Raw genomic sequence first — 17,886 nt, 5'->3', positions numbered from 1 at the left:
CAATATAATAAAAATTAGTAGAAAGACATTTTGAAAGCCAGAGTAAAATGTAGTAAGAACAAGGCTGGAAATGCAGTTGATGAGGGTAGTTTTCACATCCCTTGAAAATTAGAATGAGGTAGGTTAGCAAGTATGCCAGCACCACTTACAGCATCCCTTTGCAGGCATGCCCAAACCAAGCAATTTTTTCTTTAAAAATATTTTTATTTATTTCTGGGAGGAAGGGAGAAGTAGCGAGATATAGAAACACCAGTGATGAGAGAGAATCATTGATCTGCTGCCTCCTGCACATCTCCCACTGGGGATCGAGCCCACAACCCAGGCATGTTTCCTGACTGGAAATTGAACTGTGACCTCCTGGTTCAAAGGTCAACACTTAACCAGCTGGGTCAAACCAAGCCATTTAATGAGATTTTGCTTATGGGTCAGAATTTAGAGCAAGAAGGGGTCTTAGAGACAATGCTTATTCTCTCATTTACACATGCAATACTGAGGCCCAGCAAGAGGAAGGCATTTAGGATAATCCAATTCATTAGTGGCAAATGATGGGAATCCATCTATGTCATTCATTAGTGTTCCTCACACACTCTTTGTTTTCATGTTTCCTATGTAAAGAGTGTAACGCAACCTTAATGTCTCTGAAGGCAAATGCCATTTGTTCCACTTGAAAGCTCCTACTACAGTGTAACAACCTATTAAATATCTACCCTATTCACTATAGTCACTGTGCACATCCAGCACTGCCCCTTACAACTTTCTGCTGTGATGAAAATGCTTCATATTTGCACTGTCAAACATGGGCACCATGACATAGATATCTATATCTGTATCTATATCTATATTTATCTAAATCTATATATAACTATATATCTATATCTATATATCTGCCTCTATCTATCTATCTATCTCTATGTCTGTTTATCTATATCTATATCTATATCTATATCTATATCTATATCTATATCTATATCTATATCTATATCTATATCTATATCATATCTATATCTATATCTATATCTATATCTATATCTATATCTATATCTATATATCTCTATCTCTATCTCTATCTATATCTATATCTATATCTATATCTATATCTATATCTATATCTATATCTATATCTATATCTATATCTATATCTATATCTATATATATTTATATAGATATTGAGCACTGGATATATGGCTACTGTGACTAAGGAACTGATTTCTTAATTCCGTGTACTTTTTATTAATTAAAATGTACATTTAAGCAGACATATTTGGCTAGTGGATACTGTAGTGAGCAACTGTAGTGACCATAGATACTACGGTGCCTTTCATAGGACTGAATCTGAGTAGGAATTAACAGTCAAAGCTGGAGTCTGAATTCCATTTATCCATTTTGTTGATCTCTGACAAACTGCCTTGATCCTGGCACAGTCATCAGGCCCTATTCATTCATTCAACAATTAACAAGCACTAGAAAGGCCAGGCCCTGAGTGGGAGAGGGGGCACCAGATATCCTGCTGGCCGTTAAAAAGGGGCGGGGCCTAAAGGCTGGCATGTGCTGCGCAGGGGGTACCACGCATGCGTCAGCGCCCGGCGCTTGTTGCGTGGAGGGCTGTTGGCAGGGAGGCATCGTCTGAGCTAGTCAGACGCGGAGCCATGCCTTCAGAAGGGAGATGCTCGAGAGGGAAGACCAGGCCGAGGACCAAGGCTTTGAAAGGGACGCGCATAAGGCTGGTCAGATGTGATGAGTCCTATGCTGCCGAAAACCCGGTGGTGGGGTCGCATCTCAGCAGCAGCACCGATCGTGGGCGCCATCCCATCATGGCTGCCACACCTCAGCCCAGCGGACAGGCGTCCCTGCGCGGCCTCAGAGCTGATAGGCGCAAGTCTCTGATGAACATGTGGGCCGAAAATCGCTTGGTCCTTTTCCTGCTCACCATCCTTCTCATGACGCTGCTGTGCTACCATTTGGGTTTCAGTGAGTAACCTCTCTGGGGAGGCCACCAGGGCAGGGGTGCCCAGGGGCCCCATAGCAGCCACCCACAAGCCTGCCCTCCCCCCTCTACAGGCCTCTCTCACCCAATCTCCCTTCATAACCATACTCACTCCCCACAGAAAGCCCTTCTGTCCTCAACTTTACCTCACCAAACACTGACCTCCCTCACTGCCCGCCTTTTTAGAAAAATTGAGGTGAAATTTATGGAATATAAATGTAACCATTTTACAGTGGACAATTCGGTGGCTACCACCTCTCTTTGGTTCCAAAATATTTTCATAACTCCAAATGAAAATCCACACCCATTAATAATGTGGTTCCTCCCCATTTTCTAATCCCTGGTCACCCCCAAACTCCATTCTGTCTCTATGGATTGAGCTAGTCTGTGGACATTTCATAGAAATGGTAACATATACTATTTGTCCTTTTGTGTCTGGCTTGTTTACTTAGCATACTGGTTTTGAGACTTAGCCATGTTGTAGTTTGTATCAGTACTTCATCCTTTTTATGGGTGAAAAATATTCCATTGTATGGCTGTACTGCATTTTGTTTATCCATTTATCACCTAATGGACATTTGGGTTGTTTCCAGTTGTTGACTATTATGAATATTACCTCTGTGACTATTCATTTACAATTTGTGCCAACATGTTTTCAATTCTTTGAGTATATACCTAGAAGTGGAAATGCTGGGTCATATGGGAATTACATGGTGAATTTTTTTGAGGAAGTCCTAAACTGTTTACCAGTGTGAGTAAACCATTTTACATTGTCACCAATAATGTATGAGGATCCCAGTTTTATCAACATTTGCTATGACCTTCCCATTTTTTTAATTTTCACCATCCTAGCAGATATGAAGTGGCGGCTTAAGATTTTCATTAGTAAAATGTCTCATGCTCTTGAGCATTTTTTCATGTGCTTTTGGACTTTTGTATGTCTTCTTTGGAGAAATGTGTATTCAAGTTCTTTGACCAATAGAATATAACATTCTATTTTTTATTTTTGTTTTTATTAAATATATTGTACTAATTCTGGTTAATAACATATAAAGTTCAGGTGAGCAACATTATGACATCTGTATACTCTATTGTGTGCTCATCTGCCAGGGCTGCATGGCAGACCCTGGATGACAGATGAATGATTACTCTGACACATGTTTCTGTGAAAGAGAAGGATAAGGGGCTGTTTTGCTTTAGGAGCAAAAAGCCCTGTTTGCCTGCCTCCTTAGGCTTTTATTGTCACAACAGCTTGAACTAAAATTAACCTCTAGATACAATCAGCAGGGTAAGCATCCTTGAGAAAGCACCTGCATCTGTAGTGTCTTTCAAACAAGGACGTTTTGAAGTCTAAACATAAAGATTCTAGTAAAACACTCAGGAGTTTGGACTTGTTTGGAAAAGTCAAGGCAGCGTCTGCCACCTTTGGCAAGGTCCTCCAGAAGCCTCTGACCTTTCAGAGAATCCTCCTTACAGACTTTTCAACCAGGTCCCATGCTTTCCCACATCTCCCCCGCCCCTTTTGTTTTGCTGGCTGTAGAAGACAGAGGGAGTTGGAGAATTTTCTGCTTTGGAATATCAGGGTCCGTGAAGCATGTTTACTGCTCCCTTGAAAAGGAAACTTTAAGAAAAACTTAGCCCTCTATTCACATAAGTATATGTGTTCTAAGATTTAAAATAATATGGCTACTTTTCAGATTAATTCAGGTGCTCTATTTATCAGATTTATTATTCAGTATACAGACAGTCCTTGGGCTTGGAAGTGTCAGGTGAGGCCAAGCTGTGCAGCAAGGCAGGCTGGCGCTAGTGCCGGGTCTTGGCCTCTTATCGATAGGTATGGGGCATGCTGATGCCAGCTGCTGCTTGTCTGAGAGATTTTAGGAAAGTCTGAAGATTGAGTAAGGACAGGCCATTCATATGGAAAAGCCACTAAACATAGCTTTGGTGGGCTTGAAAATTGAATGGGGAAGGGTCTCAATGAATCACCAGGGCAGAACAAGCAGTGTAAGCCAGGCTGATGGGAACTCAGATATGGCTGCCAGTTAGCTCTGCAATGGGGGAGGTCTCAGCATAGGAATAATGCCCCCTGAGAGCAACCCTGTCTTGGAGAAAGCTGCCCCCAAGTTCTTGCTCAGATGCCAGATAATCCAGTTCCTCCCAATATGTTCCTAGATCCCCCCAAACCACTGTTCCCACACTGGAGCTCACAGGGAGTGAGTCCATGCAAGCTCATGCCATCCTTTTAGAAGAACTGCCTGGGTCTCCATGTTACTCAGCCACAGTCCCCACTGGTTTATACAGCCTGAAGTTACAGGGACTTCTCTTTCCAGTTCTGGATCTCTGGGCTCTGATGTGGGGCTGGGACCCTTGCTCCTCATGGAAGACCTCAGAAGCTGAGAAATCCCTACTGATTAAAAACATGCAACACAGGGGTGTCAGACCAGCCCATTCAGTGCCTCTGCCCCTCCTACTAGTCTCAATGTGCTCTCTTCTTTACTTCTTTACTTGTAGGACTTCCATTCAGCCAGATTTCAGGCAGTTCTGAATTATGGTTTTTCTGTATTTTAGCTGTAATTTTGATGTTGTTGTGGGAAGCGGCGAGTACTGGGTTTTACATACACCACTATCTTTGTTCTCTAGTTTTTGGAAGAATTTGAGAAGGATTGGTGTGTTAATTCTTCTTTAAATATTTGGTAGAAATAATCAGTAAAGCCATCTGCACCTGGACTTTTCTTTGTTAGGAGGTTTTGATTTACTTGTTAGAGGTTTTCGCTGAAAGGTCTTCCCTCCCTAACCCCCTTTCATAAACTATTACTAAATCCTCTCACAAACTCTCATAAAGGCCTTTTTCTCCACTTATGAATGACTTCCCTCCCTCATTTCTCCTAAGGCCTTCTTTTCATTATCTCTCATCATATAATACTAACCTCCCTCACCTCACCACTCAGAGTACTAACTTCCATCATCTCCTCTTTTAATGCTCTTCTGCTCTAACCTTACCTTGCTAATCCCCCTTACCTCAACTATAAAATTTGTTTCTCCATCACCTCCCTTTTTTTGTTCACTTCCCCTCACAAAGGTCTTCCCTTTTTTTCATGGATGCCTTCCCTGTATCCTCTGCCCTCACAATTGACTTCCCTCTTTCAATTCCTCCCTGAAAGGCCTCCTTCCGTCAACTCATCTACTCACTCACCTCTGTTCTCAAAGAACTAGCCTCATTTATTTATGCTCACAAATGCCTTCCCTTTGTCACTGTACTTCACAAATACCTTCTCTCTCTTACCCTTGAATGCCTTCCCTCCCTAATCAATACTCCAGAAGTTCTTCTTAATCTTCAGTCAAGGTTCCTTCATTCTTTACATCCCCACAATGACTGTCCTTTGCTCACATTACAGGCATTGTCTCCAGTTACTCAAAAGCCTTCTTTTTTTTAAATATTTTTTTTTAGTGATTTTTACAGAGAGGAAGAGATAGGGATAGAGAGTTAGAAACGTCGATGAGAGAGAAACATCGATCAGCTGCCTCTTGCACACCCCCCACTGGGGATGTGCCCGCAACCAAGGTACATGCCCTTGACCGGAATCGAACCTGGGACCCTTGAGTCCGCAGGCCGACGCTCTATCCACTGAGCCAAACTGGTTTCGGCAAAAGCCTTCTTCCTTATCTCACAAAACCCTTTACTACCCTCACTCAAAAGTTTTCACTCCCTTATGTTCCCTTAAAAATGCCTTCATTCTCTTTCCTTCTCTGACTAACTTATCTTCACCAAAGCCTTCCCTCCCTCAGTGAAAATCCTTCTTTACCCTTTTCTAGGCCTTCACTCACCTCCTTTCAGTTTCCTCTTTCAGCCCTATAAAGGTTCCCCTTCTTCACACTCAAAGGTTTCTCCTCCCTTACTATTAAAAGATACTCTTTGCTTTTCCCCAAAAAGTTTTTTCCTCCTTCTGTTCAATGGTTTTGTTGCCTCATTGTCTTCACTCAAAGTCTTTCCCAACTCCTCCTACAACTCTTTCTTGCCCATCCCCCAAGAAATACTTTTCCTTTCCTTGCTCTCCTTAGCTTCAAGATGGCATTCTAAAAAGGGCCTACTCTACCTTACCTCTGCCTTATAGTCTGTCTTCCCTCTGAACCCCCTTGTAATGGTATTCTATCTCTGCATCTGCTTAAAATCCTTGGCTTTCTCAGTCTTCCTCACTCCAAACTCCAACCTCAAGCCCAAAGACATTCCATCATCTCCACTTGTGACTCAGTGACTTCTCTCTCCCTGTTCTCCCAAGAGGTCTTCCATCCCCCAACCAAGGTACTCCCACAGTCAAAGAAGGAGGCAAAAATTGGGCAGAGGAATTATAAGTAAAAGAAACAGAAATCTCTATATACTATATCACAACTATTTGGGTTTATAACTTTTTGTGAGGGGTGGAATTGAAAGTTAAATAAAGTATATGCTATGTATTATTTTATTCAACCAAATTAAATAAGTTAGAAAATATGATTTCTTCTCTTCAAAAATATTTTTAAGAAACATCTAAATGAACATTTACAAACCATATTACTTTAAATTAAATTCAGATTTTTCTACTATTCATCTAAAATACCAAAGTATTTCTGAATTACTTTTACTATATTTGTAAATATTAGTTACAAATACAATTGAATGCCTTACAAACAGAGCGTTCTCATTCTCTAAAAATGTAAGTTAAAATATGAATCTATAAATTATACATTATTTTAGTACATGAATTTTTCATTTTATACTTCTAGTTTAAATAGAACTCTTACAAAAAGAAGATACTGTTATTCAGTAAGATTTATTTACATGAGAATTTTTTCAATATAAGTTTAACATTTCTCCCCCATCCAGAAATAATCCACGATTCATTCTCTATATTGTCAGATTTCCTAAATTATCAGGAGTTAATACATGACTGGATGAATTACATTTCATTTTTCATATAAAATGATAACTTATGGTGTTATGGGTTGAGTTGTGTCCCCCACAAAAAATTGTAGTTTTAACCCCCATTACCTCAGAATATGACCTTATTTGGAGATTAGACCTTTATAGTGGTAATCAAGTTAAAATGAGGTGGGACCTAATCCAATATGGCTGGTATTCTTATAAAACGATATGAGTGGTATTCTTATAAAAGGGGGAAAGTTGGATACAGAGGTAGATATTTATATGCATAGACACAGGGAGAAGATAGTCATCTTTAGGCCAAGGAAGGAAGCGTTCCTTCATAGCCTTCAAAAGCTAACCAACCTGTTAACATTCTTATTTTGGATTTATAGATTACAGAATTGTGAGACAATACATTTCTGTTGCTTTAAGCCAACCAGTTTATGGTGCTTTGTTATAACAAGCTTAACATACTAACATACACTGAGAGATAACATAATTTGGCCATGACCCTGGTGAAAGCAGGGATATAGTCCTAGAGCTAAATTTCCCTTTCTCTTTCCTAGACTCTTCTGAGTTCTTTTAGATTTAATGTCACCAAGGTGAATTGAGGTTGAGGGACCTGAGGTAACTCTGAGATAGCTCCAGTTTGTATTGTCATTTGGACTACCAAGCCACATTGCTTTTCAGCTTATATTTACCCAGAAGACATATAGACTAGTGGCACATGGGATGAGGAAATGAGCAGACTGGGAACTGGGAGTTTGATCTACCTTCTCCACCAATTCTCTGTAGCCTATTGGGTCAGTCTTTATTGCATATCTTTTTTGAGGAGATTTTTAAAAAAGGAGAAATAAAGATCGACTAATAGGTAATATTTTCAGAATGCTTTGGCTTTATGGAAAAACCAGATGACTAGTTTCTGTATCATTATATTAGAACACTTTATTTCTGTCTTATCTCTGGAGAATGAATGAAGCAGTAAACATAGATAGGTCTGCCTGCCTTCCATGTACCTCATTAAGCACTAAGCTTGCTCTTGCTTTAGTCATTTTTGTATTTGGTGTAGTTGAAGGAGCCCTAAACTAGCAGTTAGGGGACCCAAGTTGTCTTGATTCTGCTTCTGACTTTATGTGTGTGTGTAACCTTTTATAAGTCACTTTACCTCTTCAGGCTTCAATTGCCATATCTAAAAATTGAGGAGATTTCACTAGATGGATCTTTCCCCTGCCTCAGTCATTTGTATAAGACTTTCACAACTCTTGGTTATCTTAATGCTACTGGTTATTTATATTTTTTTAAAAAAACTGCCTCACATTTTTATATAAATATTTATCTTAAAAGGAAACTGTAGCAAAGTTATAAGTGGAAAACGAGTCATATTTGCTATTAAGATAATTATTTATAAAAGTAAATATTCTGGGAACAAAGTAATGTTATTAAATTTAAAAACTTACAAACAATAAAACAAAAAAAAAAACTCACAGGATAGAGAGGAGATTAAAAGTAGAAATGTCTTGGTATATTTGATCATAAAATTCCAAGTAATGTTTTGGGAATAAAAATGAAAATTAAATGCCTACAAAATAAACAATGAAAGATATGTGACAAATATTTACTTCTTTTACATTATACTAAGCACTTCATGTATGACTTCATTTAATCCTTACAATACTCCAAAATAAATATTATCCCCAATTTGCAGATGAGTAAACTGAGGTAGAGAACTTTACTGAGTTGTCCAAGTTCACCAGCTAGCATGTAGCAGAGCCAGGATGCAAATTAAAGTCTATTAAAGGCCAAAGCTCAGAAATGGTAGAGTCCAGGTAGACCTTCAACTTACTAAAGCCCCAGCAGACTCCTTTCCAAGCTGATAACATTAGCCATTACTCCCATCTGTCTCCTACCCTTTCTTTAATACTATTCTTCCTCTAAGAGACCTTGCTACAGATCAGGGTTGGCAGCATAATTTGCAAAATGGAAATGCTGGGTTTCTTGTACAAAATTTGTTAAGAATCTCAAGAATATTAAAACAAATTTGGGGCCCTTCTAGGAACCAGACTCAGCAGATTGCACAGGTCTCATATCCATGAAAGCTGCAAATTTCAGTATTTTTTTTCCTCTTTGAAATGTAGTTAGATTTTCAGTCTTTACTTTTTAAAAAAAATTTATTAGGGTAACATTGGTCAACATTAACATGTAGGTTTCAGGTGTGGGTTTCTATGTTACAAGATCTATATATTGCACTGTGTTCCCACTGCCCAAAGTCATATCTTCTCCCATCATCATATATTAAAACTCCCTTCTCCCTCCCGACCCCTTCACTCTGCTAATCACCATACTGTTACCTGTGTTTATGAGTTTCAGTTTTATATCCCACATATGAGTGAACTCATATGGTTCTTAGCTTTTTTGGACTGATTTCACTTACCATAATGTGCTCAAGGTCCATCCACGTTGTAGCAAATGGTGCTATTTCATTATTTCTTATGGCAGATTAGAATTCCATTGTGCATATGTACCGCATCTTTATCTAGTCCTCTATTGCAGGACACTTTTGTTGTTTCCATGTCTTGGCCACTGTGAATAATGCTGCAGTGAACATAGTGGTGCATATATCTTTGTGAATACATGGTTTCAAGGTTTTAGGATATATACCCAAGAGAGGGATTGCTGGGTCATATGGTAGCTCTTTTTTTTTTTTTAATATATTTTATTGATTTTATTACAGAGAGGAAGAGAGAGGGATAGAGAGTTTAGAGAGTTAGAAACATCTATGATAGAGAAACATCGATCAGCTGCCTCTTGCGCACCCCCTACTGGGGATGTGCCCGCAACCACGGTATATGCCCTTGACCGGAATCGAACCCGGGACCCTTCAGTCCAAAGGCCGACGCTCTATCCACTGAGCCAAACCGGTCTCGGCTCTTTTTTTTTTTCTTTTTTAATTTCTTTATTGATTAAGGTGTTCCATATGTGTCCTTATTCCCCCATTACCCTCCCATCCCCCCACTCATGCCCTCACCCCCCTGTTGTCCGTGTCCATTGGTTAGGCTTATATGCATGCATACAAGTCCTTTGGTTGATCTCTCCCCCTTACACCCACCCTCCCCTACCTTCCCTCTGAGGTTTGATGGTTTGATCAATGTTTCTCTGTCTTTGGATCTGTTTTTGTTCATCAGTTTATGTTGTTCATTATATTCCACAAATGAGTGAGATCATGTGATATTTATCTTTCTCTGACTGGCTTATTTCACTTAGCATAATGCTCTCCCATTGCACCCATGCTATTGCAAATGGTAAGAACTCCTTGTTTACCACAGTGTAGTATTCCATTGTGTAGATGTACCACCGTTTTTTAATCCACTCATCTGCTGATGGGCACTTAGGCTGTTTCCAAATCTTAGCTATGGTGAATTGTGCTGCTATGAGCATAGGGGTGCATATATCCTTTCTGATTCGTGTTTTTAGTTTCTTGGGATATATTCCTAGAAGTAGGATCACTGGGTCAAATGGGAGTTCCATTTTTAGTTTTTTGAGGAAACTCCATACTGTTCTCCACAGTGGCTGCACCAGTCTGCATTCCCACCAGCAGTGCACGAGGGTTCCTTTTTCTCTGCATTCTCACCACTTGTCATTTGTAGATTTGTTGATGATACCCATTCTGACAGGTGTGAGATGGTATCACATTGTCATTTTGATTTGCATCTCTCGGATGATTAGTGACTGTGAGCATGTCTTCATGTGTCTCTTGGCCTTCCTTCTGTCTTCTTTCGAAAAGTATCTATTTAGGTCCATTGCCCATTTTTTGATTGGGTTGTTTATCTTTCTTTTGTTAAGTTGTATGAGTTCCCTGTAAATGTTGGAGAATAAACACTTATCGGTGATAACATTGGCAAATATGTTCTCCCATGCAGTGGACTTTCTTATTGCTTTGTTGATGGTTTCTTTTGCTGTGCAAAAGCTTTTTATTTTGATGTGGTTCCATTTGTTTATTTTTTCTTTAATTTCCATTGCCATAGGAGCAGTATTGGTGAAGAAATTGCTTTGGCATATGTCTGAGATTTCGCTGCCTGTGGATTCCTCTAGTATTTTTATGGTTTCCCATCTTATGTTTAAGTCTTTTATCCATTTTGATTTTATTTTTGTGTATGGTTTAAGTTGGTGGTCTAGTTTCATTTTTTTTGCATGTATCTGTCCTATTTTCCCAATATCATTTATTGAAGAGACTGTTTTGACTCCATTGTATGTTCATGCCTCCTTTTTCGAATATTAATTGAGCATAATGGCTTGGGTCAATTTCTGGGTTCTCTATTCTATTACATTGATGTATATGTCAGTTCTTGTGCCAGTACCAGGCTGTTTTGAGAACAGTGGCTTTGTAATATAGCTTGAAATCTGGTATGGAGATCCCACCCACTTTGCTCTTCTTTCTCAGAATTACTATTTGGGGTCTTTTTTTATTCCAGATGAATTTTTGGAGATTTTGTTTTAGATCTTTGAAATATGCCATTGGTATTTTAATGGGGAGTACATTGAATCAATAGATTTCTTTGGGTAGTATGGATATTTTAATGATGTTGATTCCACCAATCCATGAACACAGTATGTTCTACCATCTGTTTATGTCTTCCTCTATCTCTTTTTACAGTGTCCTGTAGTTTTCCGCGTATAGGTCTTTTACTTCCTTAGTTAAGTTTATTCCTAGGTATCTTAATTTTTTTGCTGTGATGGTAAATGGGATTGCTTTTTTAGTCTCTCTTTCTGTAAGTTCATTATTGGTGTATAGAAATGCCATAGATTTCTTGGCATTAATTTTGTATCTTGCTACATTGCCAAATTCATTTATTAAGTCTAATAATTTTTTGATGGAGTCTTTAGGGTTTTCTGTGTACAGTATCATGTCATCTGTGAATAAGGACAGTTTTAATTCTTCTTTTCCAATTTGGATGCCTTTTATTTCTTCTTCTTGTCTGATTGCAATGGCTAGTATTTCCAGTACTATGTTGAAGAGGAGTGGTGAGAGTGGGCATCCCTGTCTTGTTCCTGTTCTTAGGGGAAATGGTTTTAGTTTTTGCTCTTTGAGTATGATGTTGGCTGTGGGTTTGTCATATTATGTTTGTCATATTATGTTTTATTATGTTGAGGTATGATCCTTCTATTCCCACCTTGCTGAGTTTTTATCAAGAAAGGGTGTTGTATTTTGTCAAATCCTTTTTCTGTGTCAATTGTTATGACTATGTGATTTTTATTTCTCAGTTTTTTTATGTGATATATCATGTTTCTTGATTTGCGGATATTGTACCATCCTTGCATACCAGGGATAATTCCTACTTGGTCATGGTGTATTATCTTTCTGATGTACTGCTGGATCTGATTTGCTAGAATTTTGTTGAAGATTTTGGCATCTATGTTCATGAGAGATATTGGCCTGTAATTCTCTTTCATTGTGTTGTCTTTATCTGGTTTTGCTCTATTCTTAATTTTTTGAGGAATCGCAGACTGCTTTCCATATTGGTTGTATCAGTCTACATTTCCACCAGCAGTGAATGAGGATTCCCTTTTTTTTCCCCCCAAAATACCTCTCCAACACTTGTTGTTGCTTGTCTTGTTAATAATGGCCACTCTAATGGGTATGAAGTGGTATCTCATTATAGTTTTGATTTGTATTTCTCTAATTGCCATTGAGTTTGAACATCTTTTCATAAATCTATTGACTATTCATATGTCTTCTTGGGAGAGGTCTATTTTTAGGTTCTCTGCCCACTTTTTGACTGGGTTGTTTGTTTGTTTGTTGTTGAGTTTTATGAGTTCTTTTTGTATCTTGGAAATTAAACCTTTGTCAAAGCTACTTTTACAAATATCATCTTCTATCTAGTTGGCTGTCTCTTTGTTTTGTCAGTTTATTTTGCTGTGCAGAAGCTTTTTAGTTTGATATAGTCCCATTCATTTATTTTTGCCTTTACTTCCCTTGCCTTTGGCGTCAAGTTCATAAAATGTTCTCTATTACCAAGGTCCATAAGTTTGGTACCTATATTTTCTTCTATGTAACTTATTGTATTGGTTCTTATATGTAGTTCTTTGATCCATTTTGAATTATTTTTTACACATGAAGACAAAATTATTTTTTACACATTTAAGCCAGAAGCCAAGTTACTTAAAGAGGAAACACTAGTACATTTCCTTTAAAGGCACTATTAACTCGAGTGTGCTCATCTCCATAGCTATTGATAAACATAGTTTTAGAAGTTTTAAGCAATGCAATGAGAGAAGAAAACAAAATAAGCTGTTAATATTGGAAAGAAAGGAGACAAAACCATTTCTATTTAGTGATAATATGATTATACTAGAGGCCTCGTGCACGGATTCGTGCACATTGAAAGGAAATTAATTAGAAGGTGGCTGGCAGGGTGGGACTGGGTGAGATGGGCTGGACATGCCCTGGAGCCATCCTCCTGCAGTCCTTCCCCAGCCAGCTGCACCTGGGGTGGCACCAGGGCTCAAAGGGCATCTGTGGAGTGAGCGGGTCCCTCCAGCAGGTGGGGTCCTTCAGCCTGGCCTGCGGGGATCAGGCTCAAACTGGCAGTCTGATATCCCTCGAGGGGTCCCAGAGTGCGAGAGGGCACTCAGCAAAGTTGCTGTTGCTCGGCAGCTCCTGCATTGAGCATCTGTCCCCTGGTGGTCAGTGTGCATCATACCTATCAGCTGGTCAGCCAGTTGGCTGTCGCTTAGTCTTTTATATATATATGGATGGATCTAGAATGAAACTGAAGAACAGTTAGTGCTATCAAAAGTTTAAATAAGATAGTAAGCTAGAAAATACATGAACCCAAACCAGTAGTTTTCTTATATACCAGCAGGAATCAGCTAGAAAATGTGGTGAAATAGATCATATTCACATAACAACAAAATATATATGTCATATGAGAATAATCATAATAAGAAAGGTACAGGGCCTGTATGAATGCAACTATAAAACTTACTCAAGGAGACTTGAATGAGTGGAGAAACAAACCTACTTTTGGGTGAGAAAATTTTGTACAGTTATCAAAGGTCTCCAAATGAATCTACATTTAACTGAATTTGTGCCTAGCACATAAGACATACATACAATAAATGTGTTTTGAATGAATGTTAAACAAGTGAACATAATTACAATAACATATTACTAAGATTTTTTTGACTTGACAAAATGATTCTAAGGTCCATCTAAAAGATTTTTCAGAATTGAGAATAAAATTTTGACAATAAAGACTAATGAAATGATTTCAGATAAGTTATTAAAATATGTAACAGTATAAGATAAATTATAATAGTGATATTGGTGTATGAACAGACTGATTAGTGGAACAGAATAGAAAGTCAAGAAACAGAATATGATGGTGATATCATAAGTAGGAAAGAATGGAATTAATAAATGTTACTAGGACAACTGCAAAACAATGTATTCCTACTTCATAACACACTTCAAAATACATTTTAGGTGGATTAAAATGTAAATTTAAAAAGTGAAAATATAAGGAAACATTAAGGTATGGAATGTTTCTAAACATGACTCAAAAGAAGGAAATAGTAAAGGAAGATATTTAGACAGTTGATTGCATAAAACATTTTAAACTTCCAAAAACACCATAAAAATATAAAGGTTTCTGACTGTCTTAAAAATATTTGAATATATGTAGCAGATTAATATTTAAATTCTCTATTCTGAAACAAATGTATGAAACATGTAAACTCACTGATGACAAAAAGTGTAAATTAAAACAAAAGAGACAGTTTTATTTGCCCATCAAACTGGCAAACAACAAAAAAGTGAGGGTGCAAGAATACTGGTACTCCCATCCAAGTACTAACCAGGCCTGACCCTGCTTAGCTTCTGAGATCAGACAAGATTGGGCATGTTCAGGGTGGCATAACTAAGATTTGGAAACAGCCTAAGTACCCATCAGCATATGAGTGGATTAAAAAACTGTGGTACACCTACACAATTGAACGAACACTATTCTGCTGTAAAAAAAGAAGGATCTCTTACCATTTGCAACAGCATGGATGGACCTGGAGGGCATTACGAGTATGCTAAGGAAAATAAGCCAGTTGGAGAAAGATAAATATCATATGATTTGTAGAATATAATGAACAACATAAACTGATGAACAAAAATAAATCCAGAGACAGAGAAGCATCGAACAGACTGTCAAACTTCAGAGGGAAGGCAGCGGGGGATGGGGGGTGGGTAAGAGATCAATCAAAGGACTTGTATGCATGCATATAAGCATAACCAATGGACACAGACACTAGGGAGGTGAGGGCATGTACTGGGCGGGGGTGGGTGGCCAGGGAGAGGTCAATGGGGAAAAAAGGAGACACATGTAATACTTTAAACAATAAAGAATTAAAAAAAAAGAATACTGGTAACTGGTACTTGTGCACACTACTAGTAGAAGTGTATCTAGGGGCAGCCTTGATGGAGTGTAATGTGGTTAAGGTCAAGAGTCATTCCTTAAGAATTTAACCTAAGGATTTTTTCGTGAATATTTAAAAATATATAGCTCCAGTGATAATCATTGCATTTTTTTTTCAAAATTGAGGTTTAATTGACATATATAGCATATTAGTTTCAGGTGTACAACATAATTTGATTTGGTATTTGTATATATTGTGAAATGATCACCACAATAAGCCTAGTTAACATTCATTACCATACATAGTTATGAATGTTTTTCTTGTGATTAAAATTTTTAAGATTTATATTTTAGCAACTTTCAAATATGCAATACAATATTGTTAACTATAGTCACCATGCTGTACATCACATGATGATTTTATAATCAAAAGTTTGTTCCTTTTAGCTCCCTTCATCCATTTCTCCCTCCACCAACCCCTCACCTCTGGCAAACACCAATCTGTTCTTTGTAGTTGTGAGTTCTATGCAGTGTTCTTTATAATACCAATAAATGTTAAGCAACCTAAATCCTTTTTTTAGGGGAATGTTTTACTTAGTTGTAGTAGAGCCATATAATGAAATACTGTGAAGTTATTAAAGATAGCATTGGAGAATATTTAATGATATGGACAAATCCATGTTATGGGAACAAAGGTAGATATCATTTCCTCTAATATGGGAGGGAATCATGCAAATGAAACTAAAAGCAGGTTGTTTGAAGTAGTGAGAAAGAAGGATAGGAAGGTTTTGCAGTGTCTCCTCAGGCCTTTATTTTTATCAGTAAATAAAGAAGCCAACATGGTTTCCAAGAGTTTCTGTGATGGGGTCTGATTTAGTTAGAAAAAATACTGTTTACAAATAGTTAATTGATTGGACCTCTGAATGTCAGTGCTGTTTGTGAGTCAAGTTCACTGTTGTGAGTCATTTTATAACACAACAATGGAATATGTTGGCCTATAGTTTAAACATTGTGATGTTATCAGTATTTATAGTACCTAAGCTGTTATGAGGTGTAAGTACAATATCTATTAGCTCTTATATTTTCCATTATTAACTTTGGGGGCCAAAGAGAGTTATAGATACTTTATATGCTGGGATTAATAATTTCACTTTTTTATTAAGGATTCTCAAATTCTGTGAATGAAAGCGAGTATATTATGTGGAGCAGTGAAAATCCTAATGGACAATCTCTGGAAAAAATTTCTGCACAGAGAGCTCTGATAAGTTTCTTCTTTCCCACAAGTAAGTTCTTGGTTGATTTTTTCCCCCTAAAGTCCTTGTTTTGAAAGTAGTATTTAAATGTTTAGGAGGCTGTATGGTCTATTGGTATTGGAGTGGGATAGACCTGAGTTTTCATCCTGACTCTGCCTGTTGTCTTAGGCAAGATCACCTCTTTGAAATTCAGTGTCCTCATCTTTACAATGAAAATATTTACCACAAAGAATTGCAAGGAAGAACTGAGGCCATATTTTACAGGAACTCCATATGTTTGTTTTTCTTTATAAAATACTTTTCCTTCACAATTGTCTAAACCTTTTACAATTTACCTTAATGACTGCCTGAAATTTAGTCCCTGACCCAGTTTTGTGAAATCAATATCTTTTGTGGCATTAATCGGAGTGCTGTGTAGCTCTAACGTACGGAATATACCAGATGTTTTCCCATCTGTTTTAATGATAAAAAGTTCAGGTTTCAAGTCACATTGCCTTTTTGTGATTCTGTATATAATGTGTTTATCAAGCACATGATGACCCCTGAGAATTATTAACCACAAATAAACAACTTTTCATTTTGTACAGAATGTGGTGCCCTTTCAAGGAGGAGCTTAAAATAAATTGACATATATGAATTACAAAGATGAAGCTTTCATTAAAAATCATGCAGACTTTATTCTAATAATATTTGATGTACATATACAAGAAAAAATGATTTCCATTGTTTAATTCCAGACTCTAGCACTGAATTCTTCTGTGACCTTGCATAAATCTCTTCATGTTTCTCTATACTGGTTTCATGAAATACAAAGCAGGCATTACAATACCTACCACCAATGAGAATAGCAAAATAAACAAGCTCCATAAATAAATTAAAAATACTGCCATGGTCAAGTTGAGAGGGGAAAGAGAAATCTGAGAAGGTGGTATGTTGTAAAGCTAAAAGAATGGTTCAGTGAGTGCTAAAGTTTATCATAAACAACAACAAATGATAATTTGTTTCCCATAGTTACCTATAATTATATTATACAAACACTGAAGCCACCTTTAAAAAAACCTAAATAGGATACCTATCTGTATTTCTAAAATATTTCCCCAGCCTGGCACAGTAACTTGAGTCAAAATTAAGTGTATGAGATGTTTTGCCCAATAAAATCAAACTATTCTATTATAAGGGAAACGTATGACCTAGGTTAATTCAAATATTTCAAAAACAGTGATTATATGTATATACACTGCCTTCTTTGAAAAGAGTAACTACAAGTTCATAAAATGTGAAATAATTTTAACAAATTTATTTCCTCCCTTTTATAATTGAATTATGAACATTCTGCCCACTTAAGCA

At 37.5% G+C, this 17,886-nt stretch overlaps 1 protein-coding gene across 2 annotated transcripts in view; it reads left to right on the top strand.

Moving 5' to 3' along the window:
* Positions 1-1,646: 1,646 nt before the first annotated feature.
* FMR1NB (FMR1 neighbor) overlaps positions 1,647-17,886 on the top strand; it is a 36,120-nt gene continuing 19,880 nt past the window's right edge. For both annotated transcript variants that reach the window (XM_054717390.1, XM_028135855.2), the window contains exons 1-2: positions 1,647-1,968; positions 16,450-16,569. In XM_054717390.1, the coding sequence (XP_054573365.1) occupies positions 1,647-1,968; positions 16,450-16,569 (442 nt within the window). The remainder of the gene's footprint in view (positions 1,969-16,449; positions 16,570-17,886) is intronic.

The sequence above is a fragment of the Eptesicus fuscus genome, chromosome 1 (genome assembly GCF_027574615.1).
Source record: "Eptesicus fuscus isolate TK198812 chromosome 1, DD_ASM_mEF_20220401, whole genome shotgun sequence".
Taxonomy (NCBI): Eukaryota; Metazoa; Chordata; class Mammalia; order Chiroptera; family Vespertilionidae; genus Eptesicus; species Eptesicus fuscus.
Note: the sequence above shows the minus strand (reverse complement) of the source record. Positions and strands in the feature narration are given on the sequence as shown.